We start from the raw sequence: 18793 nt of genomic DNA on the forward strand, positions 1-18793 counted from the left end.
TTTTTAGGGTTCGTGTTTAAGTGTTCTGTGTCTAGTTTGTTTAAAAGGTTATGGTATGGAGTCCAGACAGTCACAAGGCAGTCACAAGCACAGAGCAAAGCTGGGGCCTCACCTGGCTATCAATCACTTTGAGCAGAGGTTAACATGACTGCTCATGCACGCACAGAGCTTTAAAAAAACACATCTTACATGCTAAAATTAGCTACAACACTATTTGAACAATTCATGACATTAAAATCACTGTTCATGATCATGCCTGGTGCTTATCGCTAAAGCAGTTTTCTGTGTGTATATGTGTTGTCAGGGCTGGAGCTGTATTTGTTCCATTTATTATGGCGGCAAAGTTTTGGCTCTGGTATCATAGCCCGGTGTTATACCACTGATTTTCATTACGCTGACCTGTCACCTTTTTTATTCTGATAACAAGCGTAGATATATCCACAAGTGGTGATTAGCAGGCTCCAAACACAAAGTGACAGTTAGATAAAGACCTTCAGAAAGAAGAAGATGGAAAAAGAGATGACTCATCTTTGCCTTCAAACAATATCTAAACATAGAGGTGACATGGCTAACTGTACAGTTAACACATTTTACAACTTCTAAAGCAGATTTCTTGATGAAAAAATTCACACATCCAAATGTATTAGATGCAGGTGCATTAGAGAGTGTCTTTTCAGTCTTAAAAAAATGAATATACATCACACTGATCATTTCAGTCTTCTAGACCTTCAACAGAAGTATTCAAACGGTTCTCACAACCATGATCTTAAATAGATAATGCTGCGCCCATCTTGTGTGCCCAGGTATGGGACAATTATTCTCCCTTGGGAGTGTCTTTCAGACACTGACAGTGACTTGTGTGGTCTCTGTCTCTCATATTATATTCCACACACAAGATGAGTGGAGCATTATGTATTTAAGGTCATGGTTGTAAATGTTTTTAATATTTCTGGCGAAGGTCAAGAGAGACAGAAACGTTTGGATGATTTGTAATCAGAATGTGACGCTGAGCAACAACTCTTGCTCCCAACACTTTTAACTGTTTTTTTTGTGTTTCCAATAAAAATATACACCTATATACACCTGAGACATCATCACCATCTCTATTCGTCCTCATTGTTTCCCAGATCCTCATACTCTTCCTCTCAAGGCTTCCTCTATCTGATCCTCCTGAGTACCAGTCACGTCCAGTGTGACCATCTGTTTTGATGCTACAAATGGCAGTGCACTGGCCTAAACATGGTTGCTGCAATGGTTTCTGGAAATGTGAGCTGACACCCTGTAGGTCAACCCTCAGCTGGCAGTCTTGTGCTTTTTGAGGAGCCTAAAGGACACTTTGGGCGCTGGCTGTGGCCTCATTCCCAGATTCATGAAAGCAATGGGCTGACCTGCAAAGACTTCAGCACTGAGTCCTTTCGCCACAGCCACAAGGAAATGTCAAGGAAGCGCTCAGGCCTTATTTTTATAAACCAGACATTGCTGATGGTGATGATCATGGTCATTATGAATCATTATGCTCAGGGTTGCCTGCCAAAGTTGGATTAAAGTAGCAGCTATGAACAGAGATAATTTATTGCCTTGTTTTCTCATATCAGTGCAGCAACTCTTCAATCATAGCATCAGTGATAGCACAGATAAATAATATGACCATTGCACTTTACGTCACTTGATCTTGAGTCAAGCCAAACGTATCCTTCATTTCATATCTTGGGATTGTGTGTGCATATGTATGTGTCAGTGGGAGTGAGTTTTTTCAGTTTGAAAGATAACATAATGTGCTACATGTGTTCTGGCTGATAAAAGTGGAATAATTCATGTTTCCACTGTCAAGAATGAGAACTCATGAGATAGCATGCTAACATTTAAGTCATTCTATTACAAACAAATATAATTTTTATGACATCAAAACTGAAAGAAGTGACAGATGCTGCTGCTAAAGTTTGCTGGAGGACTTAAAACCGGGTGTGCTGTCCCATTGTTTTGTAAGTTTTGTGTGTTTCTTAGTTAATTATTCCTTATAAGCTTGACTAAGTGTGGTAGAACTAGAACTTCTTCTCTGTAAGCTATTCTTGGCATTATGCAATGATTGGTGCTATTTAAACCTCCTATCACCTCTAGAGCGGAGCGCTAATCTGGATCAGTGCCTTCTTGTCTCGCCCAGTTGTATTTGTGTCTGATTAATACAAACTTAGCCACGGGTAAAAAAAAGAATTGGCTGACCTACTGTGATATAACCAGAATATACATAACATATATAACTCAGCCATTTTATCTAACAGTGTTATTGATAACTACAGCTGCTACTTGTACAACAACAATTACTTCAGCCATAAAACTGATTATAATAATACTGATTATTTCGGCTGGTTAATAGCCCATGTTTAACAATTCAGAAATGAAGTTAATCTGTCATGAATCCACCCACCCTGTTTAGTTCTGTGTCATTCGTTCCTGATGAATGACTAAAGTGGGAATCCAGGCGAGTTTAACATTTACACTCATTTACCATGTTGATAAGTACACAATTATGCAATGCATCCCCTCCCCTGGTGGAGTTTGTAATTCTGTCCCTCAGGCACACCACTCATGCAGCTGTGTGAAATACTATGTAATTCCCTGAGCAACTAGGAAGAAACTGGATATGAAAAGGAAACATAGTCACTCACAACAGGCAAGTAATCTGACATTCAGTGTTTCACACATGACCCATAAGTGTTAACAGTGGCTAAATAGCACACAAAGGCAGATTTTGGTTTTATACCGATGTTTAGAGGACGTGATGTAGCAACAGGTGCATCACTATGCTGGAAAACTAAGCTTTTCATTGGGCAGGACTGGATGGAGGAGAAGCAGCAGCAAGCTCTGTGGTCCATCAGGTGACCTTTCAGGCGCTTCCCGTTTTGAACCGTGCTAATATTTTCAAGTGTGACTATGTTACTCAGATAAATAAATGATCACAAAGATTATAAGGAAATTAAATACATTAAAAAGAATGTTTGATATTTTTCTTTTTTTTTCTTCACTTGTGAATAACTGGATAGTTTTACCTTTTAGGGCAGATAAAAATATTTCAAATAAAACAGAGAAAAATATGTTTCTCTTTGGTTGGCCTGGATTTGACCCATACATTAGAAAACTGTCTAAATCAATCAAACTTTTAAGTCTGAACTCTGCAGCAGAACAGTGTTTATGATAAAATTGTCTTCTCTATTTCTTCCCTCCTTGAGCCTAGACCTAAACTAAATCACCACATACCCTCACACCTAATCATACTGTAAAAGGAGTCATGGAAAGGGCCTGTGTGTTTTTGCACATAAACATGCACACACCCTCAAAAACATGCTTACAGGAAAACTCACATACATGCACGTACACAGAATGAGGCTCAGAAGAAAATCCTAAACGTACCTACTGACAAACACCCCACAAACAACGAAAATACACACACACAAACACACACACACACACACACACACACACACACACACACACACACACACACACACACACACACATGCACACACACACACACACACACACACAGTCAAGCATGTGGCAAGCGGCAGCAGCTGCTGTGTGTATAATTAGAATGTTTTGAAAGCTGAGAGTCGGACAGCAGGACTTTCACCTGCAGACTGAAGAGTTACCATGACAACCAGGAGCGAGCATGACAGTATAGCTTTATTATATCAGCTATGATACATGGGTGTACGAATGTGTAAGCTTGGTGCCCTGAAGTGAAGGAATTGCAGCAAAAAGAAGAATAAACAAAGTCAGGGTTAGATGCCCTCATGAAAGCTGTTGTTACAGAAGAAACCCACAACACAGAATGTTCATAACAGATGTGCAGGTGCTTATATAAGAGGTTACATTATCAATACTTGTAACTCAATGATCCCTTCACCATATGCTGAGTCCTCTGCCTTTCAAACTCACTTTCCATCTCACCGTCCATCCCTTCTGTTTTGGATCAGCCACACCCACATGGGATTTCATAACAAAAAACTCAAAACAAAGAAACTCCAAGTGATTTCCGTAAATATTTTGATATATTTCATGCCAAATTATATGTAAAATTCAAGCTATATATGTGAAAGCACACAAATAAATGTATCTAAATAATAGGTCTATCCGTCTCTAGCTCATCTCAACAGTGTCGAAGTATGAATATTGACGAATGTGAAATGTCTTGCAATAACTTATGAGATTGAAGCTCAAGTTACACATTTAGCAAAGAGTCTAGTTTAGTTAGTTGCAAAAATATAATACTAAACAAAATTAATGTCAAACAAGGGTTCATTAGGTGACAAACAAAGCAGTGTGATGAAATCCTGACAGTCAAGTTGCCTGTTGACAAGCTGCATCCAGAAAGTCGACATAAAACTCCATCTAGTGGACTCCACTGGGAAATGACACAAGGGTGCAGTGCGTGCAAGGCAACATGTCCTCTCCAAACCAAATGAACTATTTACTCGTTAAGCAACAGGAAATAAAGACATATTTTGACAGGTGTTTTAACCTTTCAGATTAAGTGCAGCTTCAAATGTCTAATTTATGACTGCAAGGTTTATAAAACTTTACTTTCAGTTCAATCAGGCCACTAGATTGAATTGTTATCACAAATGTTAAATGCGCTTTGCACATATCTTTTTTTTTTTTTACAGTAATTGGTAGTGTAATATATGATACAGTAGAAGAGTTCAGGTGACATCTGACATGTAAGTCTCCTGAGTGGCAAAACTTGTTACACAAAACGTAGGTTTACTACTTACATTTTTGGTGGAATCAGGAAATTAGTGCAAATTAAAGACATGTACAACACATCTTTTTCACAGGAGACATTTGGATACGTGCCAGTGGGAAAATCACAGGCATAAACAATAAAATTAATGATGGCTGGATTCCATTTAGTTGCTTCAGTTTCAGGATCTAGGTAATGTGCTTGCCAGCTCACTCTCTGGGACACTTGAAACAGAGTAACCCCTGTGCCTTTCCTGCTGTGACGTGTCAACATGTCTGCAGTGAAAACAGCTGACCTCACTTCCAAGAAAATAGTTTTTCAACATATGTGAACACCATACAAACGATTCATACACATGCTCACATGACCATCATTTTCAAGTGTTATAATCCCCTCTTCATTTTTTATCACTTTACTGTGGTTTCTTAATTAGAGCACCTCGTTATTTGTCCCTCAACATATGCCTTAGATGCTTCCCACCTAATGAAGGGTGACTTCAGAGCAGTATACTATTCAAAAGGTATAGGTCTATGTATCACGGTGTTTAGTATGAACTGATGAACTAACACTGTAATATATATAGTCAAAAACTCACAAATTCAGAAACTCAAAACATAAAAACAACAACAACAACAACAACATCAACAACAATAATAATAATTTGTAGCACAAAATAGAAGCAAGAAAAAACATAGATTGCTATTTAGTACTTAGTGTAATGTAGTTTTGTAAAATGTCTTTGTGCAGAAAGTGGCACATTTATCAAACAGTGATCACCTGACTGGCTTCTAATCACAGCACAATGTGGGACAGTAGTCAATGGTGAAATAGGCTAGCAGGGCAGAGCTTAGTCAGGGTTAGTATGATAAAAATGACTTCAGACTGACGTGAGACTGAGTAAGAGCCATCTGCTGTCCTCTGCGCTTCAGCCACCACTAAATGGATTAAACCTGCTGCACACACAGAGCTCTCATCGAGGCAGTGGTGGCATTACATCTTAAAGAAGGTGATCACAGCGCAGTCTGCTGTGTTTCCGTTCAGGCAGCTGTTACTGTCTGCTGTGCAGTTAACCTGCTACTGTCTAGACCCCTAATTCACATTTTAATGTATCGATCTAGGGAGTATCCTGTATGTCAGCGATGATAACTGTCATATTTGCAGTGTCAAGCTGATAGTGGCGGCTACTCATAATGTGAAGGAATCAGTGGTGGAGGGGAAAGACCATTTCATTTAAGTGCAATTAAATTACCTCCACTGTAATGCAGTTAGTAGATGTAAAAATTTCTGTCTACCACTTTTAAAAGCACCAAATTTAATACACGTCAACTGATTTAACAAATTAAACAAAAATAATCAGAAACTAAATGATAACATCCTGAATTCTGGCTTTCCTCTCACACTCAAAAACCCTGTTCAAACAACAGCTGTTGGTCAGGACTTTAGATATTAAAGCTGACACAAGGGTATGACTTCTACGTAAAGCTATTAGAGTGCAAAAGAAACATCTGGTCCATAGCCCCTCTAAGCCACTTTGTTGTTTTTGTTCTTTTCAAGAATCGACCTACAGTGTCCAGTGAAGTGATTACTAGATTTCCCTGAAAGTTTAACCTGAAACTCCCCAAAATGTTTGAAAGTAATTTCAGTAAAAGGACTGAGTCTTTTAAATGCTGAATGTTGTTTGTTTGTTATTGTACATGTTGATGAGGACGAATGAGGAAGTGTAACAGTCTATGTGTTGGACAGACAGTTCAATCAATGTGATATATTCACATGCAAGAGCTTCTCATATTCGCACAACCTTCATTTCTACCAATTTTATAAAAATATAATACATAAACTGGTGAGTTTGTCTATGAATCAACCATCGCCTTTAATCCGTTTTTATTTCCATAGAAGGATCACATCTGTTTCATTTCAAAGACTAGTGTTGGGCAGAACGTTCTAACGTCTACCAGCATTACTTCAAAAAACTGAAATAAGATGTGAATAAACAGTGTGGTACCCAGACGAACTCTTGCATTGACTCATAGAAAAGAGGTCACCGTGGCTTTTTCACCGTCAACATTGACTTACCTGTTTTCAACATTTGTTTGTTTTGTTTATGGTTTTTCAGAGTTGACTAAACTTATGAGTCACGTGAGTTCATTTAACTGTAGTGCCGTGTGAGAACTAGATGACATACAGAGTTCAAGGAAGCTATCCAGATTAAGTTAATATACTTTGTTATCAGGAGGGTCAAGGTCACTGAACTGTAGGGAGCAGAATGTTTTCCTACAGGAACAGATGGCTCGCTGAGATTAGACAGCTGACCTGCTCATGGTATGGCTAAAGGTGTTTTTGATTCCCCTGATGTCTTGCAGCAAAACATAACAAGCTTTACTCATGAATTTTACTTAAGTTCCCAGTTATCAAGCTTATTACAGGACACATTTAATAAGATTTATTTTCCAACATGACAATAGTTTGTTTGCTTTCCATACATTTCAGTTTTTTATCCATAAGACACAAGAATATATTAAAAGAAGTTTAATAAATGCAGACATACACATTTCCTAATCACAGCTCTAGTATTGCTGGAGTCATTACATCTGGTTATTTTTCTCAAAATGTATTAAGGTGCATGAAAACTCATCCTGGTTAATTCCCTGTAGAAATCCAGTGATGTCTCTGTGGGAAAGCAGCAGCCTGAGGTCAGATTAAAACAGGAAGAGGCCAGTTGGCCATGTGTGAGCCAGTTTGGAGTTAGGGCTTAGAGACAGATCAGTGTCAGAGGGTATAAAAACCAGCTCAAACATATAGTCAGTCACACACATACTTTACAGCAAGTCGTCTCTTACTGCAGGACTGGCATGTCAGGAAATACAAACTAGAAGAAAAGTTGATTTGCTTCAAGAATCAAAAGGAAGTTAAGGATCAAAGATCCACCCGACACAGCGGACGTCTGCTCTGCATCTCCTGCACGTCTCCCTTGTTTCTTTTGCGGTCTACTCTGAATCAGCAGCCATGGTCCTGGAGGAGAACGAGTGTGACTCCGTCTTCGAGCCCCAAATCACTGTGAGTATCACTGAGAGCTTAAGTTAACCTTGAGGCTGGATTCACTGTTACAGCTCGGATACCTACTTGATGATTACCTGGGTAACTCAAGGGGTTTTGTCTGGCTATAGGGAGCACTAGTCAGTCAGTTGGATCTAATATTGTTAACATCGGGATCTGGTATCAGTTCAGAGTAAACATATGACATAGAATTGTCTTTAAAAAATCATTTCAACTGTTCAGTGAGAAACACAGTACCCCCAAACTCCTGTCTAGCAGTTTCTTGCATTTAAAATAATCTGAAAAATTAACAATTTATACTCGTACATCATTTCATTTATACTTAAGAAAAGGTAGTTAGTGTTAATACAGTAATACACTGATACAGCGAAATGACATCATTGGTTTTGTGTGATACCAAAAACCAAATGTCCTCTTCGATATATTACAAATTTGTGTTATTCAGCAACGTGTAAATTTATATCTAAAGGACAGAAACACGATGGGCCAATGGCCGACACAAACCAGTAGCATGTGTGGATAATCTGAATGTGCGACTGCATCTGTGCTTTTGTTTTAGGAGGAGCATGTGGAGACTCTGTTTGGGAACGTCCACTGCGTCATGACTGGGACTCCAAAGGCAAACCGCCCCGTCATCCTGACCTTTCATGACGTTGGACTGAACCGTAAGTCTCATCTCTTAACCCCACAATAATGCTTAGTGACAGTGTGTGCACACAGATATGACGCAATATGGCTATAATTTTCCAAAACTTACCAAAGTAGCAGTGAAACCCCTTATGGCACCGATGTGTGTATATCAGCAAAATCAAAATAGATTCGCTGTGGTATTTGTGCATCTTACTTCTTGTGACTTTCCATTTTTGTCACTGCAAACAAAATCTAATTCTCTGTGTTAATAGTTCAATGATGTTGTTTTTGTTTTCTCTTCTTGTAGACAAGACCTGTTTTGAGACTCTGTTCAACCATGTGGACATGCAGGAAATCCTCAGAAATTTAACTATTTGTCACGTTGAAGCACCAGGACAACATGAGGGAGCCAAAACTCTCCCGACTGCGTAAGAGAACTGTCCTCAATCCTTTGTCTCCTTTTAGCCGTACTCTCGTTGTAATGCTGTAATTTACTTTATTTAATTATTTTGACCTCTCAGGTATACCTACCCTTCCATGGACCAGCTGTCTGAAACACTGCCTGCTGTCCTCAAACACTTTGGGTAAGATGGACCTGAAATCCTTAAAGTCTCTCAAAGTTTATCTGATATTTACCAAACACTTTTGTTTGGGCTCTCCTCTAAATTAAACCCTGACATTTGACTGATTAGCCCTTTGACCTTCTGGCTATGTGTTTTGCAGGTTGCGTAGTGTGATTGGACTGGGAGTTGGAGCAGGAGCCTACATCCTGGCGCAATTTGCTGTGAGTTCAAATCTCTTCTCTAAATTCCATTTGAACTTGAGAAAGTGACACACCCCGTCTCCTAGTGTGCAAAATGTAAAGTTGAATCTTTACTCTTCTCAGTACAGATCTTAATTTGGTTGTGAATCCTCCCTGTATACACAGTCATACGTAAATCAGATCTATGCCAGTGTTACTGATCACATATGAATATGAAAGGCTACACAGATACAATTATATATGTCTCATAAGTCCCACACATGGGGTAACACTTATATCAAAAGGCACTGATAACTACTAACAGCCATGTTATCTATAAAAAGTCTCTAGATATGTTTCCTACCAAGAGATTTTTTATGGATAGCATGGCTATTGTTAGAGACTCAAAGACTGAGGACTAAAGACTATAGACTGATTGTATCCATGGTAGAAACTGATCAAAATCTAAGACTGTGGAAATCAAGACGGTGATCTGTCAGTCCATGAGTAACATGATAATATGTTGTAAGCACTCTCATAATTGTATGCAAAAAAATAAATGAGTTAACTTCAGTGTGTCAATATGTGTGTGTAGCTGAATCATCCAGATATGGTGGACGGATTACTTCTGATCAACATCAACCCCAACTCTGAAGGAATAATGGATAGTGTTGCAAACAAGGTAAACAATATGTGGCATGTGTGTGTTGATTATCCATCCTCAGCATCTATTTCAAATATTATTTTTAATCTATGCAACCATCCGTATTGATTGATATTAAATTGATTGTGATACTTCAGCTGCTATAGAGGTGTTAAGTGATACCTGTATTTGTCTCGACAACAGGAAGAGTAGCGAGTTTGTTAGTCCTCTCACTAATGTCATTGTGTGTGTGTGTTTTGTGTGTTTTATAGATCACTGAGTGGACCCACACTCTTCCAGACACAGTCATCTCACACCTGTTTGGAAAGGTGAGGTATCCTCTGTAATGACTGGCTTCAGTTACCATGACAACAAATGTTGAAACATACATTGAAAAACTTTGTCAAATATCCAGTGAGTGTTACATATCAAACACAGAATATCTGTGTCTTACTTTCCAACTGATTTTTCAGGATGAGATCCAGAACAACCACGACCTCATTGCTACATACCGTCACCACATCACAACAACCATGAACCAGTCCAACGTGATCCAGTTCTTCCGCTCCTACAACAGCCGCAATGCTCTGGAGGTGGAGAGGCCTGTTCCTGGAGGAAACATCAATGTCAGGACACTCAAGTTAGTAACACACACACACACATATACATACATAAAACATACAACCAGTTTAAAATGTGACCAGTTTGTAATGAAGAAGCCTGAAATTAACCTACCAGGACTTACTCAGTCAGGACCAATTTGTCAGCAAGAGCCAGCAAGTTTCTGCCTATAACACCTGTCTATCTGCTGTATCACAGGTGCACCACTCTGCTGGTCGTAGGAGATAATTCTCCTGTTGTGGAGGCTGTGGTTGACTGCAACTCTAAACTCAACCCCACCAAGACCACACTGCTCAAGGTAACCGGACAACTGACTGAATTAAAAACACACATGCACACGTGCACCCGGAATGAACTTATACTGTAGTGAACTGTGCTTTGCCTTTCTAGATGGCGGATTGTGGAGGACTTCCTCAGGTGGATCAGGTAGGCTGTGACATTTTATTGGCAATTCTGCAATTCTGCAATTCTGCTGACAACATTGTTGTTGCCCCCCCCCCCCCCCCCCCCCGGTTGAAAATGTATTTAACACTTTCCATCTTTCTTTTCACAGCCAGGCAAAGTGACTGAAGCCCTCAAGTATTTCATCCAGGGCATGGGATACTGTAAGTAACGATAACTCACCCTTAAACTATTTTAATCTGACATTCTGCAGGTAGTCTCTGCAGGAAGAATAGTCTCTGAAGATCAGTGAAGGTTACAGAATATGTAGATGCAGAATAGTTCTCACCTGTCTCTCCTCTTATCTCCAGTGTCCAGTGCCAGTATGACCAGACTTCGCTCACGGACAACCTCCAGCTCCAGCATCTCATCCTTCGATGGCTCTCGGAGCCGCGCACACACCAACGAGCTGCACCGTGGCCGGACACACTCACATGCCACCGAGGAGAAGCGTGGGCGCTCGCACACTGACGTCTCCATGGATAGCATTTCCAACAGTAATGTGGAACACAGCATCTCAAAGTCCACTGAAGTGGCATACTAGAGTGCATCCTGCCCTAAATCCCATGCACTTAATTCAAATTATACCTCATTGTCTCTACCCAGCTTTATCCTACAAGCTTCCTTTGCTTTCCCTTATCTATCCCTCTTCATTTGGTAATGCCCTTTCAATTGCACTAACTCTAGCTGAAAGGTCACAGGACATACCTCCATATGACTTTCTTGCAGCCCTCTTTTCTCTCTCTCCATCCCACTGTATCTGTACCTATCCATCATCAATTTAAGTATCGTTTCCTTACCAACTCAGCCTCTTCCTTGCTTTATCCTGCACTTGACTGTTCCTCTATGTCTTTAACTGTATTCGTCTTTGCTGTGTTTTCTTTCTCTCCCCGTTTATATATTTGTCTTTGTCTACTTTACTTTTTTCTTCTTCTTTTCTTCCCTTTGACACTGATCTGCTGACTTCCTCATTCTCTGTTAATCATAATGATAAAACACTATATGTGGAAACTGAATTGTATTCTTTCGAAATTGAGTCCTTAAGGTGTCATGTATTAATCTAAAATTCAATGGTTCATTCATGTATAATCATTATGTAAAGAGACAATATTTCCAAGTGGGAAAACTGGATATTCATAACTGTAGGAATGTGTATTGATTTTATGCAACTGTCACAGCTGTGTATTATTGATATCAGGAATGTGTTATGAACATACAGTACATTTTAGTTCACAATGTGTTTTAAATTGGACTTGCTTTGGGTGTTCTGTGTATAAGCAAACGTTCAACTCAATCCTTAAAACAGATGACTTCATGTAAGTGCTATGTAAGTGCTTTCAATCAGTGATTAAACATTTTACTGTAAACAAGCAGCTTGCAGTTTTCATTTATTCACACCAGGGATGAAAAACAGAACTATCTCACCTCTCTGGAATGAACTGATTTTACTGAGGCCAAAGAAATCACCAGGTTTATATATAACATCAACACCACTGTGATTCTGTGGGGTTTCAAACACATAAGGCGGTATTACATCTTCAAAATTGGTGATCAATAAGCAATTTTGCAAAGTGATTGTGATTTAGATAGATAGATAGATAGATAGATAGATAGATAGATAGATAGATAGATAGATAGATAGATAGATAGACCGTACTGCTTTGATTTAGCCACTAGATGGAGCTCTATACCCTCCTCTGTTCTCTTCTGTGAATATCATCAAGTCTGCCTCTACTGGGTCAGTCTATGCATGTTGTAATCAATCCTAACTGATTGCACATTCAAATCAAACTGAAATGCAACTTCTGTCCAGCATCTGCTAGTTTTTTAATACCACTCATCCATCCCAGCATTATGGATCTTTTTAATATCACTTATGGGTCATAGTTAGCCTCGTCCTTTCCCACAAGGGTGGATTAAAGTGCATTGTATAATAGTTTGTTTCCATCCCTGACATGCACTCATATACCATTCTTTTCTATTCATTCATCCTGCATTTAATTATTTTTCATTTCATTTCATTTCAAGAATTATATGGCACACATGTCAAAATAAGAGATCAAGTGTAAACCAAGATATTTGAGTTTTTGGCAAATAAACACTAAAGCCACTGCTCCTCACCAGTTGGAGAAATATGAGTGATACACAACATCAAGCTCTCTACTACAGTACACTGCAGGCCTGTGGTTTGCAACTGGCTCAAGCTTCCCTGTCTCTCCCATCCTGTTTAATTATACAGAACAGAATAATTTGACAATAAAATAATATGTTTTTTCCCAACAGCTGCCAAGCTGTCTGAGTGCCAAATGTGTAAATGTGGGGTACACTGGTGGCCCAGCGGATACGATGTAACTATGATGTCATGTGTTTTAATCCACTTAAGTGTTACCCTCCCTCGCACCATAATTTGCATCACTCTTCTGTGTGAATAAAAATTATCTTTGAATTGAGAGTGTGTCTGCATGCATATGTGTGCGTATGGATATTAGCTGCATGCATGAATGTACTGTGTGTGTAGGCAGGACTGTGTGTGTAGGCTGTCAGTAGATGGATTGTTTTGAGCTGTGACTGTGAGATAGTGGAGACACACAGATTCAAGACAGCATAATGGCAGTCAGCATCAAAGTCACAATAATTTTATTTGTGTGTGTGTGTGTGTGTGTGTGTGCGCTGGGGGTGCATCTTTATTTCAAAGCCTCTTTTGTTTAGCTTACATTATGATACTATGATGAATAATACATGGCAGAAATCTCTTAAGATTTCATTTAAACATGAGACACCAGCTCTAGCACGACCGTGGTTTCTTACATGTATCTTCTGTTTCCTATTATTACACTCTGCTTCGCTACATTGGGCTCCACTATAAAATTCCACTAAATCCTGCAAATTTCCATCTGTACTGGTAGAAGTATTGTAAGGTCGATTTGATGACTGCTCTGCCAGCACAGTGATTACTCGCCCAAAGTGGGATGGACAAAATGGAGAGCAATTTAATTTCAGCTTTCCCCAGCAGAGTGTCGCACAGTGAGATAATGACTGTTTTGTTCATTGATGTTAGTGCCCCCCACTACTTTTATCTCCTTACCTCCAGCGTGGCACTTTTGATCACTATCTGCAACTCAGTTTACACAACTTTTTATTCAACTCCATCACCAATGAGGCAAACAGCCATTATTACAGACAATGTGATAATCTGACAGTGGCAATGACAGGTCTACTTTCACACTGTGTAGACTGTATTGTGAAAGAATGCTGCTCTGACAACCCCTCCCAGCGTGTACACACACCTCCTGGAAAATAAAATCAAATAAATGTATACTTCAGTATGTGTTTACACAAAGCTTGACTCATCCCAGTTTTTGTTGAGGGCTTACCATAAATCTTTGAAAGTGTTTTATATTTAATATGTTATGTTTATATTTGATATACTATGTTATATGGTCACATAGGTGTAGTACTTTTCATATATTTTCTCCTACCCCTGGATGTAATTCAAATAGTGTCATGTAAATCCATGTTAGCAATGGCACCCCGCTGGTGTATGAAATTAGTATGTTTCATTTTAGTTCTACTTTGTTATCCTGTTGTTTAAATGGTTCTTTTACAGCTCTTTTTTTTGTTTACAGTTAATGCTATGGGTATTTCTTATGCTCTGTAATCAGTGATGGTTTGATTGGGATGTGTGCAATGTCATTTCCATTACTTTGTAGAGCAATAAAAGTAACCTTGAACCTTGATACTCAAATAAAATAGTGTATAATATACGTTACAATGTAATATAAAAATATTCATTCAGTAATCTATAATGCTACAGGGTCTTTCAGTTGTGTATCCTCAATCGTGCTAAAACATTAAATCAGGAATTGGATAAATATGAGAGATTAAAACAAAAAGAAATGGTACTGTAGGCGGAGGCAGGTGTTCTGACAATTACATTTTCTCATGTTACGTAACCCGGGCAATATTTATATTTCCAGAAGAGCATCATTCCCTGATGAACCACTACAAAGCCCCTGAACACAATCTGATCACATACTGTGAGGTGTAAGGTCATGAGTTTGGGTAAAACTGAGATTGGATAGCTTTGCCCTTCATCACATCATGTGGAGGCTATTATGAAATGCGGGTCTTTCATAAAAAAAACAAAAACATGTGGGGACCCTTGTACTAGTATTGGACACGTAGGGCCCCTCTCCTCCTGTCAGTTAGCCCTGCCAGCTGCAGCCATGTTGGAAAAGCTCAGGCTCCAGCAGCAGCAGCAGCAGCAGCAGCAGCAGTGCTACCAGCTAACGTCAGTGGACGCCAACAACCGGGCACGGCGCTGTTGTGGACAAAAACAGACAGAGAGAGAGAGAGACTCATACCGGAGAGATACAGCCACCAAGCCGGCTCTGATATCAGCGTGTGTATGTGTAAAATTCAAACATACTGGCCGGTAAAGGTGCTCGGTTACGGAGAGTAGGTGCGGTCGGGCTCCAGGGCTGAAGCGGGTGAGTATTGATCTTCTCTTGGAGGCGGACTGAGTGGGAATAGCCCACTGTTAGCTGAGCTAGCTTAGCATTAAAGGGGGTAACACACATACACATACATGTACATGCACACACACACACACACACACACACACACACACACACACACACACACACACACACACACACACACACACACACACACACACACACACACAGACAATGGGGTTAACGCCAATGCAATAGGCGGGGGTGTGTTTTAGGAGCTGGTATCAGGATTTATGCTGAAATATCGAGGACTGGAAGATATGAAATACTGATCATTTTGACTCCGCGAAGTCATTTGTATTCCTAACAGACAGACAGTGGTGCAGTGGCCGAAACCACCCCTCTCTGATTCTCCGGTAGGTGCAAAGGTCCAAGCCAAGGAGGATTTCTGTCATGCAGAGCGACAGCGCTGTGGCAAAACATCTGTGTTTTGTTGAACAACGAGTTGCTCAGACTGAGATTCATCGCTGCAAGCAACGGGTTTGAGACAAAAAGGGGCAGTTCTTACTGAACCTGAGCGTCTCAAGTGTTTTTGGGTTGCTTGCTGCCTTGTCAACCACAATACTCTACACTTACCGCCGTGGTAGGCCGATTGAAAGGTATTAATTTTTAAGCAGGTCTGGATTTAGGACCACAAATCATTTTTTTAGCATGCTTGGTGGGATTAAATTAAAATTTAGGTGTAATGGTAAAATGTACAGAACTAAACATCGTGCGCAGCCTGTGTCGAGCTGCTCCGTGGATGTGATTTGACAGTTTTTCTTTAGGGTTTTTTGGGATTTGGGAGTCAAAGCTGCCCAGTCATGTCTCCTACAGATTCGTGTTTTCCTGCCTTTTCCCCATCTTGTTTCCTGCCTTTACGTGGCTGTTGCTCCTGATTGCATCCCTGTACATGTAATCAAACTGCCAAAACTATATGGTCAGGACCCCACAGAGTTGTCCTCAGATATTTTTGGAAAAGAAATATTTTTTTGATATTGAATGACAACTAGCTGAGAACAATACAAGCCAGGCAAGGCTGGGATCAGCTTTCTTTTCACTACATAAACTCAAAATTCATTTATTTTTTACCAATGATGGATGATGTGTTTCAACCAATTCCTTAAAAAGAGATACAAAATATTTTCTTGTAATTGAATTATCAAGAGATTTCACTTCCTGGCATTTTCATTAAGTCACTTCCCTTCCATTGGATGAACACAGCCTCTTTTCTGTGTCGATATTATTGAAAGACTAGTTAATGTTTGCTAGATAGCTCGTCCAGTCAGTCCTGCAATTCGTGGCTTTTTCCCAGATTTGTATACATGTCTGTGTCAGGTACATGAAAACCTGACTCATGCATATTGGTATTGTTGGCCACCTGTCTTTTAACATGTCCTTTTATTTCACTTCTCATTATTGTGCCCATGTGCAGAATCTTTCTCACTTAAATTGTATTTGCAAATTGAAATAATTTTTATACACTTAATATTCATACAAAATGATTAATAAGAGGGCTTGCACTTTGCAGTGGCCTTGTTTCTGTCCTCCCTCTGTCTGTTTTGCCTCCTCTCCCGTTACTTCCACTAATCTGAAGAGGCAGGGATGGGGAAAGCAGCACTGAGGATGGATCGATGGTTACACCTCTCTGTTTTCAGTCAGGAGCAGATAAAGATTGGAGACAGAGCAGTGGATAAGATGGGAAGCAAAGAAAGAAGTAGTGGGGAGGCAATGAGAAACGAAGACTTAGGAGAAGGAAAAAGCTGTTTGGAAATGAAACTCAGCCCCCAGGTGTGTCAGTCCGAAACAATCAGTGGGCGGGTGTTTTCCCTCTCCTATAAGTGACAGCATACAGTACAACTAGGAAGTGGAGAGAGAGGAACATACACGGGCTTCTGTGATTTAGCAGAGCTTCAGTCCTCTGTGTGCCAACTGCCAACATGCAGTTCTGGGATTTCCTGGGCTGCACCAATGGAGGTACGTACGTGTGTAGTCACACTGATGGCTCAAGGAATGTGTTTGGCTGGGATTGGACTGGTGTATGGGTCCTCTGTGCTATAGGCAGGTAGAGTAACTCTGGCAGGCTGAGGGCTGGAAAGGAATTTGTGGTGCTCACCGCTGTGCAAGCAGTTGCATGTGAAAACCTCACAGACAGGTAGAGTGTGGAGCACAAACAAAGACGCAGAAGGCTGTGATACGGTGTCAGTCTGCTCTGTGTTCCTTTGATAAACCTGGTCGGCTGCTTTTGACAGCAGATTTGACAAATGAATAAACAGGCACAAATGAGGTGTTCGTTTGCATCTGTTGCCCTGAATGTTTTTGGATCTTAGTAGCTATGCTTTCCTCCACAAAACATGTGTGCTGTCCTGTCTATATGGAGGTAATTTTGTTGCCTTGTTCACCTGTCATTTTAGTTATTTCATAATGGTTGGTGTACAATTTTAAACTCCCACAAACTTAAAGATGGTATATAACAACCATGGCTATGGCTACATATTACCGTGGCTCGACTGCTACTGTCATTGCTCATCTTACTGTGACATCTCTACCACTGAGACTATAGTTCCCAGAAAGTGTTGTCACACTGTCACAACAAAGAACAAAAAATGTCACAATTCATACAGTTTGTATGTAAGAAGAGCACTGAATTTATCACCCTTATAGTCATGGTACATGATTCTTTGTGCCCTGATCAGTCATGCTTCAAACTCATCCTGTGCCTCTAAAGCTGCATTCGCACAGACAAAAAGGCTCTAAATGTTTAACTCACATCTGATCTTGTTTTGCTGCACAGGGAAACCGCATGAAAGCTGATCTTCTAGACTCTTTTGGACAGCATTGTCTGGTCAGACCTATACCACAAAGAGTTAAACATCAGATTTCTGTATAAATGCAGCTAAACAACCACAGGCCACTGCGATCAAATGTCACTTTACTTGTCCACGAGGCTAAACGTAGGTGTGCAACTGACAGCAGAATATGTGGAGCAAATGTCTGTAAAATGATACTTCAGTGGAAGTATAATGTTAAAAGGAAAGTAGGGAACAGTTTTTCTTGTGTAGAGCTTGTTATAGCTTTAGTTATCCTTTTAGCAAACTCACACCTTTGTCTATGTAGAGCTACAGCCCCATGGAAGATAAAAGCATTGTGTGTCTGCAGTAGTAGTACTATATAAAAATAACACACACACACCCCTTTAATCTGTAAAGGATGTAAAACTCTGCCTTGTGATCTCAGTTAAGTTTTGTGTCTTGCTTCAATTGTGGTTACTTTATTTGTGCTGTATTGAATTCCAGGACAGTTCAAACTTCAACACCCATCCTGTGCCTTGGGCTATGTCTTCTGTTATTGCACTAAGAGCTATAGCTAAGATGCCTGATGGGTTGTGTCATATTCTTTACACCTACTGGCAAGTATCACAAATA

General features: G+C 39.9%; 1 protein-coding gene across 1 annotated transcript; it reads left to right on the plus strand.

The window, feature by feature from the left end:
- Positions 1-7561: 7561 nt before the first annotated feature.
- LOC111227663 (protein NDRG1-like) lies at positions 7562-12234 on the plus strand. The gene is made up of 12 exons (XM_022753264.1): positions 7562-7795; positions 8355-8460; positions 8733-8853; positions 8947-9009; positions 9149-9209; positions 9763-9849; positions 10083-10139; positions 10284-10450; positions 10630-10729; positions 10822-10857; positions 10985-11036; positions 11184-12234. Exons 1-12 carry the CDS (start codon positions 7745-7747, stop codon positions 11414-11416), a joined length of 1134 nt encoding a protein of 377 aa, XP_022608985.1. The 5' UTR covers positions 7562-7744; the 3' UTR covers positions 11417-12234.
- Positions 12235-18793: the final 6559 nt, after the last annotated feature.

The sequence above is a fragment of the Seriola dumerili genome, unplaced genomic scaffold (genome assembly GCF_002260705.1).
Source record: "Seriola dumerili isolate Sdu_G_001 unplaced genomic scaffold, Sdu_1.0 BDQW01000191.1, whole genome shotgun sequence".
Lineage (NCBI taxonomy): Eukaryota > Metazoa > Chordata > Actinopteri > Carangiformes > Carangidae > Seriola > Seriola dumerili.

What these genes read in the sequence shown, in the direction of transcription:
- LOC111227663 (XM_022753264.1), top strand. Translation starts at nt 7,745, where the DNA reads ATGGTCCTGGAGGAGAACGAGTGTGACTCCGTCTTCGAGCCCCAAATC. An exon ending in TCTTCGAGCCCCAAATCACT is followed by an intron (nt 7,796 to 8,354) that starts GTGAGTATCACT and finishes CTTTTGTTTTAG; the next exon opens with GAGGAGCATGTGGAGACTCT. An exon ending in TGGATAGTGTTGCAAACAAG is followed by an intron (nt 9,850 to 10,082) that starts GTAAACAATATG and finishes TGTGTTTTATAG; the next exon opens with ATCACTGAGTGGACCCACAC.